The sequence below is a fragment of the Mesoplodon mirus genome, assembly GCF_964341445.2.
Source record: "Mesoplodon mirus genome assembly, chromosome: 18".
NCBI classification, from domain to species: domain Eukaryota; kingdom Metazoa; phylum Chordata; class Mammalia; order Artiodactyla; family Ziphiidae; genus Mesoplodon; species Mesoplodon mirus.
Window position 1 is genome coordinate 60,953,186 of NC_138994.1, and position 16,601 is coordinate 60,969,786.

General features: G+C 41.0%; 1 protein-coding gene across 7 annotated transcripts in view; it reads left to right on the forward strand.

Annotated features, from left to right (window-relative positions):
- The window catches only part of BCAS3 (BCAS3 microtubule associated cell migration factor), a 576,338-nt gene that overhangs the window by 360,780 nt on the left and 198,957 nt on the right, over positions 1-16,601 (forward strand). The window contains exon 23 of one of the 7 annotated variants that reach the window (XM_082603195.1): positions 4,830-5,190. The exons of the other annotated variants lie outside the window; for them this stretch is intronic. Within the exon in view, the coding sequence (XP_082459321.1) occupies positions 4,830-4,843 (14 nt within the window). The 3' untranslated portion in view covers positions 4,844-5,190. Of the gene's footprint in view, positions 1-4,829; positions 5,191-16,601 lie in introns of those variants that run through there. 7 annotated transcript variants of the gene reach the window in all.

Genomic DNA, 16,601 nt, shown 5'->3' on the forward strand with positions numbered 1-16,601 from the left:
GACACATACTGAGTAATTTGAGGACAACCTGGAGTCTGCTTTGAATATATAGGAGGGGATATGTGTGGGGAAGTTTGGGAGCTTCAGCTGTCTAGGGAGGTTATGACCAGACAGTGAAAGGAAAGTGCTGGTAGAAGAGTTGGAATAGAGGACAAGGAATGAAAAGTGTTTGAGGTGATGAGTGATCTGTTTAGGAAGACTATTCTAGCAGCAGGATTGAGTAGGTGTGGTAAAGGCTAAAGAAAAGTAACCTTGTTAAGTAGGTATCACAGTCAGCCATTTACCTGGTAATCACACCAAGAGAGGCTTGATTTGTAAAGCCACATAATGCATATATGTGGAATCTAGAAAAATGGTATGGATGAACTGGTTTGCAAGGCAGAAATAGAGACACAGATGTAGAGAACAAATGTATGGACACCCAGGAGGGAAAGTGGGGCAGTGGGGGGGTGGTAATGGTGGTGGTGGGATGAATTGGGAGATAGGGATTGACATATATACACTAATATGTATAAAATAGGTAACTAGGACTTCCCTGGTGGCACAGTGGTTAAGAATCCACCTGCCAATGCAGGGGACATGGGTTCGAGCCCTGGTCCGCGAAGATCTCATGTGCTGCAGAGCAACTAAGCCTGTGCACCACAACTACTGAGCCTGTGCTCTAGAGCCCACAAGACACAACTACTGAGCCCACGTGCCACAACTACTGAAGCCCACATGCCTAGAGTGTGTGCTGCGCAACAGGAGAAGCCACTGCAATGAGAAGCCCAAGCACCACAACAAAGAGTAGCCCCCTCTCGCCGCAAGTAGAGAAAGCCCGCACACAGCAACAAAGACCCCATGCAGCCAAAAATAAATAAATAAAAATTTTAAAAATAGATAAATAATAAGAACCTGCTGTATAAAAATAAATAAAATTCAAAATTCGGAAAAAAAGGTTGCTAATCTTTCCTCTCCACCCCCACCCCTCGACCCCAAGAAATAGTGCTCTGGCATTTGGCCATCTTAGGATAACCTTTGTACAACTTTGAAATGAAAAATAGAGAGAGAAAGAAAAGCATACTCTCATTAAAAAGTCAGCAAAATCTTCTAGTTTGTGATTTTTTAATTAATAAGTAGGTAGACTGTTGTTACATAAAATGTTGATGTCTGTTCTTTTCCTTATTAAATGACTGTATGACATTGGGCACATTACAGATTGTAATGTAGTAATTTGGTAGTGCATGATTTAAGATACATTTTGTCCCAACCTGCAAGTGTCCTGACCAATGTTAAGTAAGCAAAAAGCATGCCTCCCCATGCCGTTTGTTCATCTGAGTGATTTTTTTCAGAAGTATAATACTGAAATGGTGCAGGCTGAAGCCAAGTGAGAGACCATTGCCGCCACTGCTACTTTCCATTATCAGTACTGTCACTTCTTGGCTTTGCTGTGGCTCACCTGTACAGATGCACTGGGCTGGTTCATTTAGACAAGGCAGCAAGCATTCATCCTCTATCCTGAGTCCTTACCCTGATATATTAATATTAATATAATTAATTATATAATTATATTATATGTAATATTAATATATAATGTAATATATTAATATTACATTCTTCAACTAAGGCCCTTTACATTTGTGTATGGGACATTCGGTTTTTTAAGGATCAACAGTTATAAACAGGTTGAAGCACCTTTGTTTTAGATTATGAGTTTATTGAAAGTTCCCATTAAACAATTATACTGAAATACTTAAGTTCTTAAAAGAAGTTTGTTGAGGGTTATGATTTATAAAAATGGAATATTTTTAACCCCATTTCTTCCTTCACTTCCTCCTTTCCACCTTATACATACCTCCTCTCTTATTGGTATTTATCACATGTAAGATTCTCTTGCTTAATTCTTAAAAATGAGCTACTATTTATTATTTATTATTCTTGGCTAAGCACTCTACACATATTATTTCATTTAATCTTCTCAACAATTCTATGAGGGAGTTATTATTCCAGTTTTAGAGATGAGGAGACAGGGAACTTGCCCAAGGATACAAAGTTAGTAATTGGCAGAGCCAAATTTAAAGCCAGGTCTGTATGACTGAAGCTGATGCCTTCACCACTGTACTTCCTTGACCACTGTATAGTGTCTTCCTTGGTGCCAGATGATGTGACCCCAGTTTTGGTAATGGAGGAACACTGGTCCAGAATGTCTGTTTGCATAGAGGAGTCATAGACTTTTAAGAATGGAAGGGTATATGGAGGTCATCAGCCCTCATGTAAAACAAAAGTCCTGTGTATCTGAGACATGCTAGGTTTATCTAGATTCATGTAGGGACCCTGGCAGTCCAATGGTTAGGACTCCATGCTTCCATTGAAGGGGGCAGGGGTCCAATCCCTGGTCAGGGAACTAAGATCCCGCATGCCACGTGGCAAAAACAAAAACCAAACTAGATTCAGGTAGTGCCCTGGGTAGTTAGTACTAGTAACAACGACCTATGGGAAAGGGGAGAAGTTTATCATCAGAAAAAAATGATTTTTGGGTGGACGTGAAGGCAGAAAGAGGCCGTCAGTATGGAATAATGTACTTGAAGGATCTCTGCTTTTTCATGTACTGTGTCTGATTTGATGACATCTGGAATTTGCCTCAAAATAATACAAGAGGAGAGAGGTGGATGTGGATGGGGCAGGATTGGCCATGGCTTGATGGTTGTTGGGTTCTGTGAAGGATGCTTGGGTTTTATTATATTTTTCTGTCTATTTTGGTGTATGTTCAAAAGACTTCATAATAAAATGTTTTAGAAATTTTATTTGAAAGCCCTGTTTTCATGATTTTGTAGTGGTTAGATTATGTATATGTTTTCTTATCCAAAAGTCTCTTGGATGTTTTAGTCAAGAGAAGCATTTTTTCCTCGCATTTATTCCCTCTTAGAATCTCCTTCCTCTCTTTTTTCTGAATATTTGTTAAAGAAAGGACTCAACTTTTCCAGTGCTGAAGCTAACTGTCAGCTGCCTGTATGGCTGCAGTGTTGGGATAATTCATCTAATTTCTCTTATGAGTAACTTCTCTTTGACATTATTTTTGAACTCAAAGACTTGCTTGCATTGTTCTTGTTAGTAAAAAAAAAAATCACTAGGATGTACTTAGTAATTGGAGTCAGCTGCACTTAAGACTGTTCAGCCAGACTGTTATTTTAGCCTTCACTAGTAAGGTTTTTAACACCAGTTTGACCTTACTTTGAAACATTCTCAAAATACCATACTTTAATATCGATTTATATACTTTCCTACTAAGGCAGGGCAGGGTCCCTGGGGAAAAAAATAATGAAACTCTTACTTCCCACAAATACAAGAATCAAGGTAGATTTTTCTGGTTTTCTTTTCCTTTTTTTTTTTTTTTTTTTTTTTTGCCGTACGCAGGCCTCTCACTGCTGTGGCCTCTCCCGTTGCGGAGCACAGGCTCCGGACGCGCAGGCTCAGCGGCCATGGCTCACGGGCCCAGCCACTCCGCAGCATGTGGGATCTTCCCGGACCGGGGCACGAACCCGTGTCCCCTGCACCTCTCAACCACTGCACCACCAGGGAAGCCCCTCTGGTTTTGTTTTTTAAAGAAAAATAGGGAAAGACTTTGGGTAAAGGTTTCCTTTGGTTAGGGCATAATGTTTGCAAAAATGCATTCTGAGTATACAAGCGACAGAAAGATAGGTTACCTACAGATTAGGTGGGCTGATTCCCTTGGCCTATGAAGATGGAGACCAAATGCTCAATTTGTAGCGCCAAGCAGATGCTCAAAGAATTTGTTTCTGAATGCTAAATATTATACTAAATTTCCCAGACTTTATGCCAGTTATACTTTAGGCAAGTAAAGTACAAATTTTATAAAATTTGCTGAAAATAACTTCTACGTTTTTGTTCATTCCAGAGGAGGACAGTGTTCTGATTCCTTCCTTCTCCTTGCTTTTTGCCATGGTCCCTCTTTTCCTGACCCTGGGTAAACTCCCATCTGGTAGCATGTCAGAGGCAGAATAAATTTAGGAGTGTAGATATTCTTTTTTAACATAGATGGAGAGGGTTATAGTATTCTCAGGACTTCAGTGCTTTCTCTGAGGACACAACTATCAGCAGATCCATATAAGGTAGCCGGACTGTTTCCCATCTCCTCCGGGCCTTCTGCGTTCATGTCTAGATACCGTGATAGATCCAGTGCCTGTGAAGACCTGGAACGTTTCAGACAATAACTCAGACTTGTTTTCTTATGCTATATATAGGAATTGAGCAAGTGTTTTATAATGAAATATCCCTCCAGGCACTCTGCATCTCCTGGTGATGCAAAACCCTCAGACACCCAGTAAACAGTCCTTTTTAAGTTTAAAATTCTTTCTTTTGGCTGCTTTATTTCTGTTACCTTTCTGAAATATTTGGCCCAATAGTTTTCATAAAATAATAAAATCTGTGAGAGATTAAAATTTTCTGATGGTTGATCCTCAGTAGCTAAAAAATAGATTCTGTAACAATACAGCATTTCTCTGCATGTTCTTGAGCTTCCGTTCTTGGACTTTTACATTTGCTTTTATTAACGCTTTATTTTCTTGACTTCAAGTCAACAATTGGCATGGTTTTCGAGTGGCCGAGGAAGCTAAAGGTTAAAGATAATTTCTCAGTAAGTTGATTTACATCAAAGAATTACATCATCTAGATTAATGGAAATAATGATACTGGTGAGATTTCCAGACCAGGATCATTCCAGCATTTGGAGTACGTTCTCGGTGGCTCTAAACTTGTTTGGCTTACCCCCTAAGGTTTAAAACAGAAAAAATATAAAAGTGTTTAAATTTTTCTTTCTCTTTCCTTATCAGAAATATTCATTTAGACCATAACAACTGTTAGAACAAGATAACAACTCCAGGCCAGCTGTCAAATGTTTACCATTATCAAAACTCTCCCTGGAGGGAGATGCAACTTTGGCTCGCCTCACCGGCAGTAATTTAATTTTTCCTTCATTCTGACTCGGAAATGGCAGCATTTTTCAAAGCTTCCTCCCACTGATGGCTGAAATTTTCCTTGTGAAATGATTTCCACCAGTCTTGAATCTTTCTTGTTTCTGCCGTCTTCACCTTTGCTGATGGTTCTGCAACTCATCACCAGCTATGCAAACTGACAGTTCACATCCTGGGGCAGCAGCGGGGTCTGGCCTGCAGAAAGGAGCAGCCTGACCAAATTTACGCTCACAAGATCTCTTAATTCACAAAAGCATTTGCTCTAGTTCCTGTTCTCTGCTGCAGGGGCTTCGGAGAGGGAGTGGGGGTGGGGGCAGGACCGTTGGGAGAATGTTCTGAAGAAAAGAGAGGCTCTCTTCACACTCTACTGAGTACACAGACTTTGGAGATGAAAAACAGACGGAGAGAGGCATTTCCAACCATCTTGCTGATCTGCGCGGGAGTTCATTGAACTGTACAGCATAGCACCAGAGCCTCGTGTCATTTAATGTTCCTTCTTCAAATCGTTCTTAAATGTTCAGCACAAATATCCCTCCCCCTTTGACTTAAGTTGACAAAGAATATAAAAATTAAAAAGGAAGAAAAGGCGAACTATCGCCGTGAGAATGACCAGAAATCACTTGGCTCTCTGGAGAGTTCGGCTGAATAGGAAAGTCCTCTTAACAAGAGTGGACAGAGGAAGTTTTAGGTTTGATCTGAACTTCATGTTCATGACAGATTGCATTTTTTTCTTCCTTCACAAATTTCAGCCCAGGCCACTTGTTTGCAGAAACTGCCAAACCTTCCCTGGCTGCTGCTAAGATACTCCTGAAATTTGAGGTTGCCTTTTATCTTCTTCTTGGTAGAGACATATTTTTGTCTTTTTCCCTGCAGCCCCTCAGCTCTTCTACAGAGGACTCATCCCTCTCTGCACAGTCTACCCCAGACAGACAGCTGGTACGTTACTGTTTGTAGCACAAGATCACTTATGTACTTGTGAACCAGTTTGGGTCGGTCTGAAAATTGCTTTTGAACACAGATTGTTTATAATGACTGACCTCATAGGCCTGTGTCCACCCACTCCCTCCCCAGCTGTCTGAGACAACCTAATCAAAATGGTAGGTTGTTTGCCTGGCTTTGAGTATGGGACTGTAATTAAAGTAAAAATGAGAGAATCCTGCCGCTAGAGGCAGATTTGAATTCTAGGCTTCGCTCTTCTACTATGTTCTTCTATTTTTTTCCTTGTAATCCTCGTGATCCAGTGAAAGGGTGATAACACCATCAAGTCCCTAATTTGGATCCCGCTAATTCAAAATGTATGCTGATACGGAACTGAACTATCTGGAAGTAAAGTTTGTTATGCAAATTGGTATCTTAAATATTATTTTACTGAAGAAACGAAAACTTTTCAAACACTTCTGCTGATACAGTTAGCTGTGTACAGCATTCCTAATTACAGGTGTTTCTTTTAAAAACTCAGATCTAACAGACTTCTACCTCTCAGCAAGTATTCTTCTGAAGTAGCACTCACCTGTTTACTTGTTTGAGACTAGCGGTTTCCTGAGTTGCCTGAATTAGAGGTATTTTTCCGTTCTCAACAATGCTTTGGGAATACACACTTGAGCTTACAAGTTGGTTAGGGATGCAAATACCAATACAAAATCATATGTGCTAAATTCCAGAAGAAGCTTGATAAAAAGTAAGTGCTATAGGAGCTTTAGATCGTAGAGATATTTGGAAGGTTTTGAAGACAGCACATATACATATATATGCTGTTTTCAAAAAACTTTCCAAATATATATATAAAAACAAAATACATGGACGTTTTAAAAAATTATTTCCAGAACTTGATGTATTCTGTGCCACGTAAAATGGTTAGCTGATATCTGTGAAACCTCTCTCCATTTTGGAGTCAACGGATTTTATTTGGTGTAGTAGTTCTTTTATTGAGTACTTACTATGTACCAAACACTGTGCGCCAAACACAGTTCCAAACTCTGTTTTAAGCTATCCATGGAGGGTTCAAAAACTCAGATGCTCCGATGGCAGGTTTAAGCCGGGGAACTACATATAGCAAATTACCTGCATTTTAAGTTCTGTCACTACTCCGTTCCATGTTGCTGTTGCAGAAATGTGGGCTTAGTGTTGCCAGACCTTCCATTTAGTCAAGAGAGACAGGAAATTCACATTTTTATCGATATTTCCTGATTTTTAAACCAGTACGGGCCAAATAACAGTTTGTGACTTTTGCATTATATACTCAACCCCGTTGTATCCTCACAATATCCCTACAAGATAGGGATAGTTATTTGTATTTGGCCATTTTCAGTATAGCCACTAAGTAGCAAAAGTAGAGCTTTACCCCCAGGCCTATCTCCAAAAACTACGGTGTTACTGGGCTCTCTCCTTTCTCCCCTAGATTTGTGGGGATGGAGCTGGGGATCGTTTTGGCAGAAAAGTGCTATTTGGTTAAAGCCAGGCCCTTAACAAAATTATCACATCTTGTAGTACTGTACCGTAGAGTGTCATCTTCCAGAGAACAGTTATGTATGGCTTTAGGGGAGTTAATTATAACAAGAAGGCATTGGTGACTATAAATATCAAACAAAAGCTCTGTTGCCTTTGCTGCAGATTTATTATTTCAACCTCATTGTACTTCTAGAAGAGCTACACAAATACTCTAAACCGTTTGTAGAGCTCTTCATTTCACAGAGTGGCAAAAGTATTAGTGGCAATTTTACAAGGCCTGACCTTGCCAGAGACAGAGGAGAAATCCGTAGTTCTCAGGATCTACTGAATATTTAATCACTTTTCTTAAAATTCTAATATGAACTTTGTGGCCTGAAGGAGTTAACACACCTCCACAAACCTGCCTTCAGCTGGTAAGATCAGGCCCATGATTATTATTATATACAGCTGTAAAAAGCTGGTTACATAGCATAAATTGCATTGAAACACTTAGGCCACAAGATTACTCAAGAAGAATTGTATTGCTTGTTCAGTCATATATTTTGATCTTTATTGCTAGTAGTTTATTCTCCTGAGAGTTGGGGATTAGCCTTGCTTTAAATGTAAAAAGTGTATCTATGAGGGTAAAAATATAAAATGAAAATAGATTTTTAATGGCAACTTTGGTTCTTAGCATTAATTTTACATGCCTTTTTCATTCTGAACTTATAAACAGTTTGGAGAAACATATGAGAGATTTGTGAACAGGGGCAAGAGAGGGTCAAATGTATCAAATCCTTGGATTCCAGCAAATGTAGGATTTGTGGACAAGCAGAGAAGCACACATGTGTTGGGAATGTAAATTAAAATAAAACCTCACTTTGTGGAGACTTTGAGAAGCGAGCACACCACTTTATGGCGCATGTCTGAGGCGTTCGTCTCCTTAATTAACCAAATATTAAAATAAACATTCATTTTATCAGTCTGCATTTTTTCCTCTCTGGATGAAAGTGTTTCAGGAAAAATCATAAAAGAATCTATGGTAGCTCAGAGAGGTTAAACTCAACAGTTGTTTTCTTTGAAGTCCCTGGCCATGAGGTTAATTGCCAAAACTGCTTGTGGAAAAGGTGGTAACAATTTAACAAGACTGTACAACTGCAGAGACTTAGATGAATATCAGGTGTTTGCAGAAGTTTTTTCCTCACAGGAAAGGGGGTGGGGAGGAGAGGAACAGAATGAGAAACAGGGGAAGAGGGAGGCCTGAATAAAGTCCCAGCTAAACAGCCAATAATTCTTTGTTTGCTTAGCCAATCATCCTGTAATTGGCCGGGAGGTTAATAGGAGTCTATTGATTGGTCAGGAGGAGTGCCTACTGTGGCTATTTTTACTGTATGCTTCCAGACAGAAGGCTGCAATTACTGGAGCTCTCATTCCCACTTTTTAGGGCCATGGTCGCTCTGATTTATGAAACCTGATCAGGTTGCTCTTGGCAGTTTATGTTTTAAGTGTTGCCTTCTGGGTCTTTGCTGCTTATGGGTCAGTGTGCTATTTCTCATCATTTATTGTGGTCATTTGAATAGGTAAGCTTATTTAAGACTTATTGAAGGAGGAATACATTAAAAATAATCACCACCACCCGCGTGGACTGAAAAGTGGGAACCATCGGACAAGCTGTGTGATAGAGCCCTACCTGCTCTAGAAATAGAAATTCTGCTCCTGGCGTAGAGTTCCCCATTGATCACGAGATAAAATAATGCAGTCCTCTCTTTTATCTGCCTTCCACAGACAGGTTTCTCAACTCTCCCTGTTCCTTTGCCTTCCTTGATTACACTTGGATTTGCTCTTGTAGGCCTTTTAATAATTGGATTTGGTGGCTGCTATTTTAGAGTTCAGGAAACTGAGGCCATGGTTAAAATGACTTGCACCATCCAGACTGCTTCTGGAGCTTGTGACGGGGCTCTTCTGTCTTAACCCATCCTGACCTGGTCCTGACCCGAGCATTACTAATAAGGTACTTAACCTCATCATTTCATTTCTCACTTGCTAAACTTGACTATAACTCCTTCCGTGACTCGAGATCTTGGTTTTCCACCCTTGCTCAAACCTTCTTTTGTAGTTCAGAGTTTCCTGGGAGCCCGGCTGAAGGGGCGAAAATCTCTACTGATGATAAGGCCCTGAGCCACGGATTTCTGGGGAGCCACATCTAGACGACCCGAGTTCACCTGCAGTGCCAGCTTGTCAGTTCAGGCCGTGATGACCACAGCTACTGCTGCTGCTCCTGTTGCCTCCTGTTTCTCCTGCTTCTTTACTTTCGCTACTGCTGTTAAAAAAAGACAAAACACGTTCAGGACTTCTGCCGATCCTCTCATTGCTTCCAAAGATCTCCATCATTCAGCATCCGCGTTTTGAACGACTGCCCCATGTCAGGGGCTCTTGCAAGCACTGTGGATACAGTGGCGATGCCAGTAGACCACAGCTTTCTGAGCTGATCACGCTACCCCGAGTGTGGCGAACGTTGCTAAAACCCAGCGAACTTCCTGTAAGAAGTGTGGCAAGCACCAACCCCACTATGTGACCCAGTACAAGAAGGGCAAGGATCCTCTGCCCACAGAGAGCAGCATTATGACAAGAAGCAGAGGCTATAGTAGGCAGACTAGGTTATCCTTTCCTTGAACGGGAAGGAGATAAGAGAATCAAGTGATCCAGTTCTAAACTTCATGTTTCATTTTATTATGAAGAGTGTAAAATCTTGAGGTTACGTTAAAAAAAAAAAAAAGACTAAAACTATCCCAGTACTGCAGATTCCTGGTCATTTTCCTTTTGGAGAGAAAGGTGCCCTTGAGTTGGGTGGGTACACCTCCCTCTACAAAGCGGTGAAAGATAGGATTGCCCCACATGGCAGAGGAACTACAGAGATTTTTTTCTATATGTGAACCACTTATTATTGAACTTTCTTATTTATGCTGTCTTGACACTGCAGGAGATAATGCCTTTCCTTGGTCCTTCTTTTAAAAATTTCTTCCTGGACATCCCTGGTGGCGCAGTGGTTAAGAATCTGCCTGCCAATGCAGGGGACATGGTTTCAAGCCCTGGCCCCGGAGGATCCCACATGCCGCAGAGCAACTAAACCCGTGTGCCACAACTACTGAGCCTGCGCTCTAGAGCCTGCGCGCCACAGCTACTGAGCCCGCGTGCTTCAACTACTGAAACCCGCACGCCTAGAGCCCGTGCTCCGCAACAAGAGAAGCCACCGCAGTGAGAAGCCTGCACATCACAACAAAGAGTAGCTCCCGCTCGCCGCAACTAGAGAAAGCCCGCGGGCAGCAACTAAGACCCAACACAGCCAAAAATAAAATTAATTAATTAATTAATTAAAAACCAATATACAGTTATAAAAAATTTTTTTTTCTTCCATCATCGTACTCTAACAATTTTTCTCCTAATCCTCCTGAGTTCACTAGAGCTCAGAAGAACCTTGATAGTTTTCTCGTCTGTCCATTGTCCATAGAACTTTCTTTGTCTTCTTGTTGCTTCTGCAAATAAGAGTGGCCCTTTCCTGCCATGCCCTCCACCTCATTACCTCACTTTAGAAGTCTGTTCTGATTATGATTCCATCTTTTGTGAGTCTTTTCAACTCTTCTGACTAACTTGTTGTTATCATTGTGTTTTGAGTTAAGAGAGTGTTAATCTGGCCTCTCAGTGTGGCAATTACTTGTATAACTTCTAATAATTGGATTTGGTGGCTGATATTTTAGAGTTAAGGCAACTGAGGCCATGTTCAAGGAAAGCATAAAGGTTAGTGGCCAATACCCCACAGGGTAGTCTGCCACCAGTTCCACTAGACTTTAAGAATATCACTCCTGCCTTTCACCCTGGTTCACATCTAGGCAAAATTACCTTTTCTCTTGGTTTTCTCTTGGATACGGTTTTTACTATGACTATCGTAAGGAAAGAGATGACTCAATGTGCTTAGAAGATCTGACCTCACCAACCCCCGCACTGTAATGTGACAGCTCCTATTTACTTAATTTGGAATTCACAAGAGAAGGTAGCTTGGTACTTTTAGACAGACCCGGTGTTGTTTATCCTTTGCTTTTTCCATAAGCCCCAAATCTCAGAGCCCCAGGGAAAGGTCCTTGAAATGCATTCTTTCCACCTTTGTATGCCTTTAGAATCCTTGTGTTGGCTTGTTGTTTTCTGATTTTTTTGCTAAACTTCACTATTTAACTTCATTATCAACTTTAGTATCAGAACGCAACAGCATTTATAAGATTCTTTAGTAACATGGTGATGTCTGAACTCCTATCTTCCCATTTGTGGGTAGAATCTGCTAGTGTTTTCCAAAGGAATTAACAAACAACCACCACCAACAACAAACATTTCAGAACAGTGCATGTTCTGCAACTAGCCCGTTTAAAGATCTCACTGTTTAAGTATCCCTTTACTGGTGATAAAGGAATTAGGAGAAAGGAGAATAAACAGACAGCAATCCATTTTAAAGAAAGGAAGCAAGGGCTGAGTAAGTAAGCTTGATGTTCATCCCCTGGGACTGCTTGGTTCTCTTGAAGGATTTTTCCTGTAGATATATGTCACACTGCCTTCCTTCAGTTTTGTTTTGTTTTCTTTTGTTTTGAGCCAGCTCTGTCCTTTGCTGGATAAGCATGTATAAAAAGGGAAGGGAGGGAGGGTAGAAGGAAGAAAGGGAGGGAGGAAGGAAGGAAGGAAGGAAGGAATAAAAGGGAGGGAGGGAGGGAGGATGGAGGGAAGGAAGGAAGGAGGGAAGGAAGGAAGGAGGGAAGGAAGGAAGGAAGGAAAGGGAGGGACGACAGACAGAAGAGAGGGAGGAAGGGAGGAAGGAAGGAAGGAAGGAAGAAAAGGGAGGGAGGGAGGGAGGAAGGAAGGAGGGAAGGAACGAAGGAAGGAAAGGGAGGGACGACAGACAAGAGAGGGAGGAAGGAAGGAAGGAAGGAAGAAAAGGGAGGGAGGGAGGGAGGAAGGAAGGAGGGAAGGAACGAAGGAAGGAAAGGGAGGGACGACAGACGAGAGGGAGGAAGGAAGGAAGGAAGGAAGAAAAGGGAGGGAGGGAGGGAGGAACGAAGGAAGGAAGGAAGAAAAGGGAGGGAGGGAGGGAGGGAGGATGGAGGGAAGGAGGGAAGGAACGAAGGAAGGAAAGGGAGGGACGATAGACAAGAGAGGGAGGGAGGAAGGAAGGAAGGAAAGGGAGGGACGACAGACAAGAGAGGGAGGAAGGGAGGGAGGAAGGAAGGAAGGAAGAAAAGGGAGGGAGGGAGGATGGAGGGAAGGAAGGAAGGAGGGAAGGAACGAAGGAGGGAAGGAACGAAGGAAGGAAAGGGAGGGACGACAGACAAGAGAGGGAGGAAGGAAGGGAGGAAGGAAGGAAGGAAGGAAGAAAAGGGAGGGAGGGAGGAAGGAAGGAGGGAAGGAACGAAGGAAGGAAAGGGAGGGACGACAGAAGAGAGGGAGGATGGAGGGAAGGAAGGAAGGAGGGAAGGAACGAAGGAGGGAAGGAACGAAGGAAGGAAAGGGAGGGACGACAGACGAGAGGGAGGAAGGAAGGGAGGGAGGAAGGAAGGAAGGAAGAAAAGGGAGGGAGGGAGGAAGGAAGGAGGGAAGGAACGAAGGAAGGAAAGGGAGGGACGACAGACAGAAGAGAGGGAGGAAGGAAGGAAGGAAGGAAGAGGAAAAAGAAAACCCTTGTAATAAAGCAGAGATTTAGAACTGCGTGTTGGAGCAAATGCAATATTTGGAGATAGAACTATTTATAAAACTTTGGGCACTGACTCAGCCATGACACATTCACCTTTTTGGGAAAACTCAGGGAGATTTTTTTGGCAAAACTCCGTGACTTTGTTTTCATAGTTCCGGGACAAAACTACCACCACAGACTTTCACATTCTTGAGAACTAAAACATGACTTTATCAGTTAATCACCAGATTATTCATTATTTAATGTGTTTAATGTAAAAAGGAATAAAATCTATTGCGAATGAAGTTACTGTCACTAAATATAGGTTTGTTTTTAAAATGTAAACTTGAAGTGTTCTTTTGATTGAATGCAACTGTTTTTTGTTGGGGGGGGGGGTTGGCTTGCAAAAGACAAAAGAAATCATTTCAGAAACGTGTTCCTGTCGGCACTTTTCCTTGAAATTGTCTTTTGAATATGGAAAAGTGACCAATGCACAATACAGAGAATTTGTAATGAGACATTTCAGGCATCATGGAAGGTTCTTGCATAGCCCCCTCATGTGAGATGACCTCAACAAACTCATTTTGCTGTACAATGAAAAAAAAAGGCGTGAGAGGCTTACATGTGATAAAAATGTTTCTCCATCCTAGAGCATAGATTAAAGAAACTTTAACAGGGAGTAAAAGTTTAATAAACATCGTTTGATATGAATTTCTGTGAACGTTATCAGAGACAAGTAGTAGTGGGCCAACTAAATTGATATCTTTATAGGAAAGCTTGAATTGGGGCAATAAATATGTCCTGAGGCTTCAGTGGCATCATCAAGTATGTGTGCTTTATTCTTCATGATTTATTGCTTTATCAACAGAAGTGAGCATTTGTGTTCAGAAATGGATAATTCACACTTAAATCTTGTTTTTCTGTGTTTAATCCAACTTAAATTACAGGTTGAGTGGTGGCAACAAAAAGAAAAAAAAAAAAAACCTCCAGAAAAAGTGTATTATTTAACTTGAATCTTAAATTTGTCACCCAATGCTGAGGTTTTACATCTGTCTAGGGGCAAACACTGCTGGTATTTGTCAATAAGCAAAAGAAAAATACTGACTTTCAGATAACAGGCATTTGGTGAACTGGCGACAGTCATGCAAGCGAGAATGCTCAAATGACTTCAGCTCTTTCTAGCTTCATTATGTCAGGCTGGCAGATCACATATGGCATTATGGAAATCAGCAAATGAAAACCATATTGATCAGCATTGAGAACAAATGTAAAAAAGGTGGTCTCGAGGAGGAGCCGAGGAGAAGAATGCTTTCCTGGTCAACCTGATAGGCCCTTGTTAAGGCCTTTTAATCATTTATTAACGTAACCCTCCTTCTTCCCTTTCCACTCAGATTACCTCAGCCACAGAGCATCCTGCTCCATTTATCTTTTAATGTTTCCTTTATTTAATTTATTTTTAAGCTCTAAGTTATACTCTTATTTCAGAATTGAGTTTTACTTTTCATGGGATTGTTTTAAGTGACTTAAATGACTTTTCCCAACAAGCTCACCAGGCATTCAAAGGAAGAAAAGCATTTGCTGAGATTCACCTATCAGCAAATAATTTACTTGGTATGCACCACAACCAAAAGCAGAGAGACAGAGAGAGACAGTCAGCCAGACACGTTTAAAAAAAAAAAAAAAAGAAGAGAGAGCGCGAGCAAAATCAGAGTTGTTCCTAAACCTAATTCTCTGGTTAAGGTTTGGGTCAATGTTTCAGTTTTAAAGTTTTTGGTTTTTGGGTTTTTTCACAGTTTGGAATTTAGCTTGGTACAGTTCCTTCAGGTCTAAAACTGAAATCTCAGTCCCCTTTCCTTTCTTTCTTCTCTCTGTGACTAAAGTAGGAAACAGGAGTTGTCTTTCATCTTGTTACTTTGGAAGGAAAATGGGAGTAATACTGGGTCTGCGTAAATTAGAGAGAAGTGGGAATCTGGGGTTTGTGGAGGATTCTGTTTGCCTTGAGTTTCCTCACTGGAAACGCATCTTGGGTTTGCAGGTTTGCTGCTTTCCTAAATCACATTCAAACCTAGGTTTGACCGGGTTTGCTTCTCTCCCCGCCTCTTCCGTCCCTCTCTCTCTCATCCCCTCCAACCCCTGCCTCCCCTGACACATTTTATGTGCAGGTTCATCGTTTAGTAAGAAATTTCAGAGGTGTTTTTTCATATGGAACTGTGTCCTTTTGTAGTTGATGAGTAACCTGTGGACGTGATCCTTTGGAATACTAATTGGCATATGACAATAATTGTTTCTGCCCCACTTTGGGGCATAAATCAGTCCTAAGAAAGACTGACACACAAAAGAAATGTGGAATAGAGATATAATTTAATGCCCTGAAACTGATGCATACAAACCAACTCTACGATGGACTCTTTCAAGAGTTATTTAGGAAATTGACTAAACTGAATATTTTCTATTTTTTTTCCTTCTGAAACCACCTTTAAAAAAAAAAAACCCAACCAAGAAACTCTTCAACATTAAACAATTGAGGTTTCACTTTCCTATAAATTTAACATTGAATTCTGAGATAGATATTCATTAAAAAAATGTGTTTAATCTCTAGGTGCTGTGGGTGATCAAATCATTGAACTTTCTTTTTGTTCTGGACTCCTTGTCTGTGGCCGTTTGGGCATGATTCTTTTTATCTTTGCTTTCCTATGTTTCCTTTGCCTGCCCGGGCATTTTGAGGGAATATCTCTGATTGATTTGGATATCAAAAGATGTGCCACGTGTAGATCTAATTTATCTAAATAGAATCAAGAATTTTATTTTATTTCGGTTCTCCCCTGGGACTCCAAAGATATATTCAATAATGGATTTGAAAAATCCATGTATAAAATCTATTTTATACTTTTATCTTCTTGCATACTCATTGATTCCTAAGTGCTTTTCCTTATAGACTCACATTACTGTCCCGCGTTCCTCTCTGGGCTCTACATCAAACAGTGTAGGAATTACAGCAGGAGTGATATCTGGGGAAGAGCTACTCCCCTTGTTTGTTACAGAAGAGCAGAACATTAAACAGTGAGTGGACTGTGCAGAAACGCTCTCCCTCTCCGGCTCTTTTTTTTTCTCTCTGCCTTCCTCTCTTCCTCTTTTTTTTTCCACTCTTCCCTCTCCTTCTCTTCTTCTCTTTCTCTCTCTCCCCATTCCCAATGGGAGTGTTGTTTATAGAGCATTATAATTTATAACTGAAGAGAGTGGATTTAATTTCAGTGGAGAGGCTCGCCAGCAGGGCGCCAGCCTGCAATCATATGAATCAGCAAGCTGCAAACTCTATTGAATGGAAAGTATTATCGCTGGCCACAAACGGACACTGTTTCTCCTAAACAACTCCCTTGGTGCAGGAAGACCTTGTCTTCATTCATCTATTTTACATATCTACTTCTGTTTTAATTTTGCCATTTCCTAAAAGTGTTTTCTCTTTGGATTGCAACTTTTCTCTAACTACCTTATTTCCT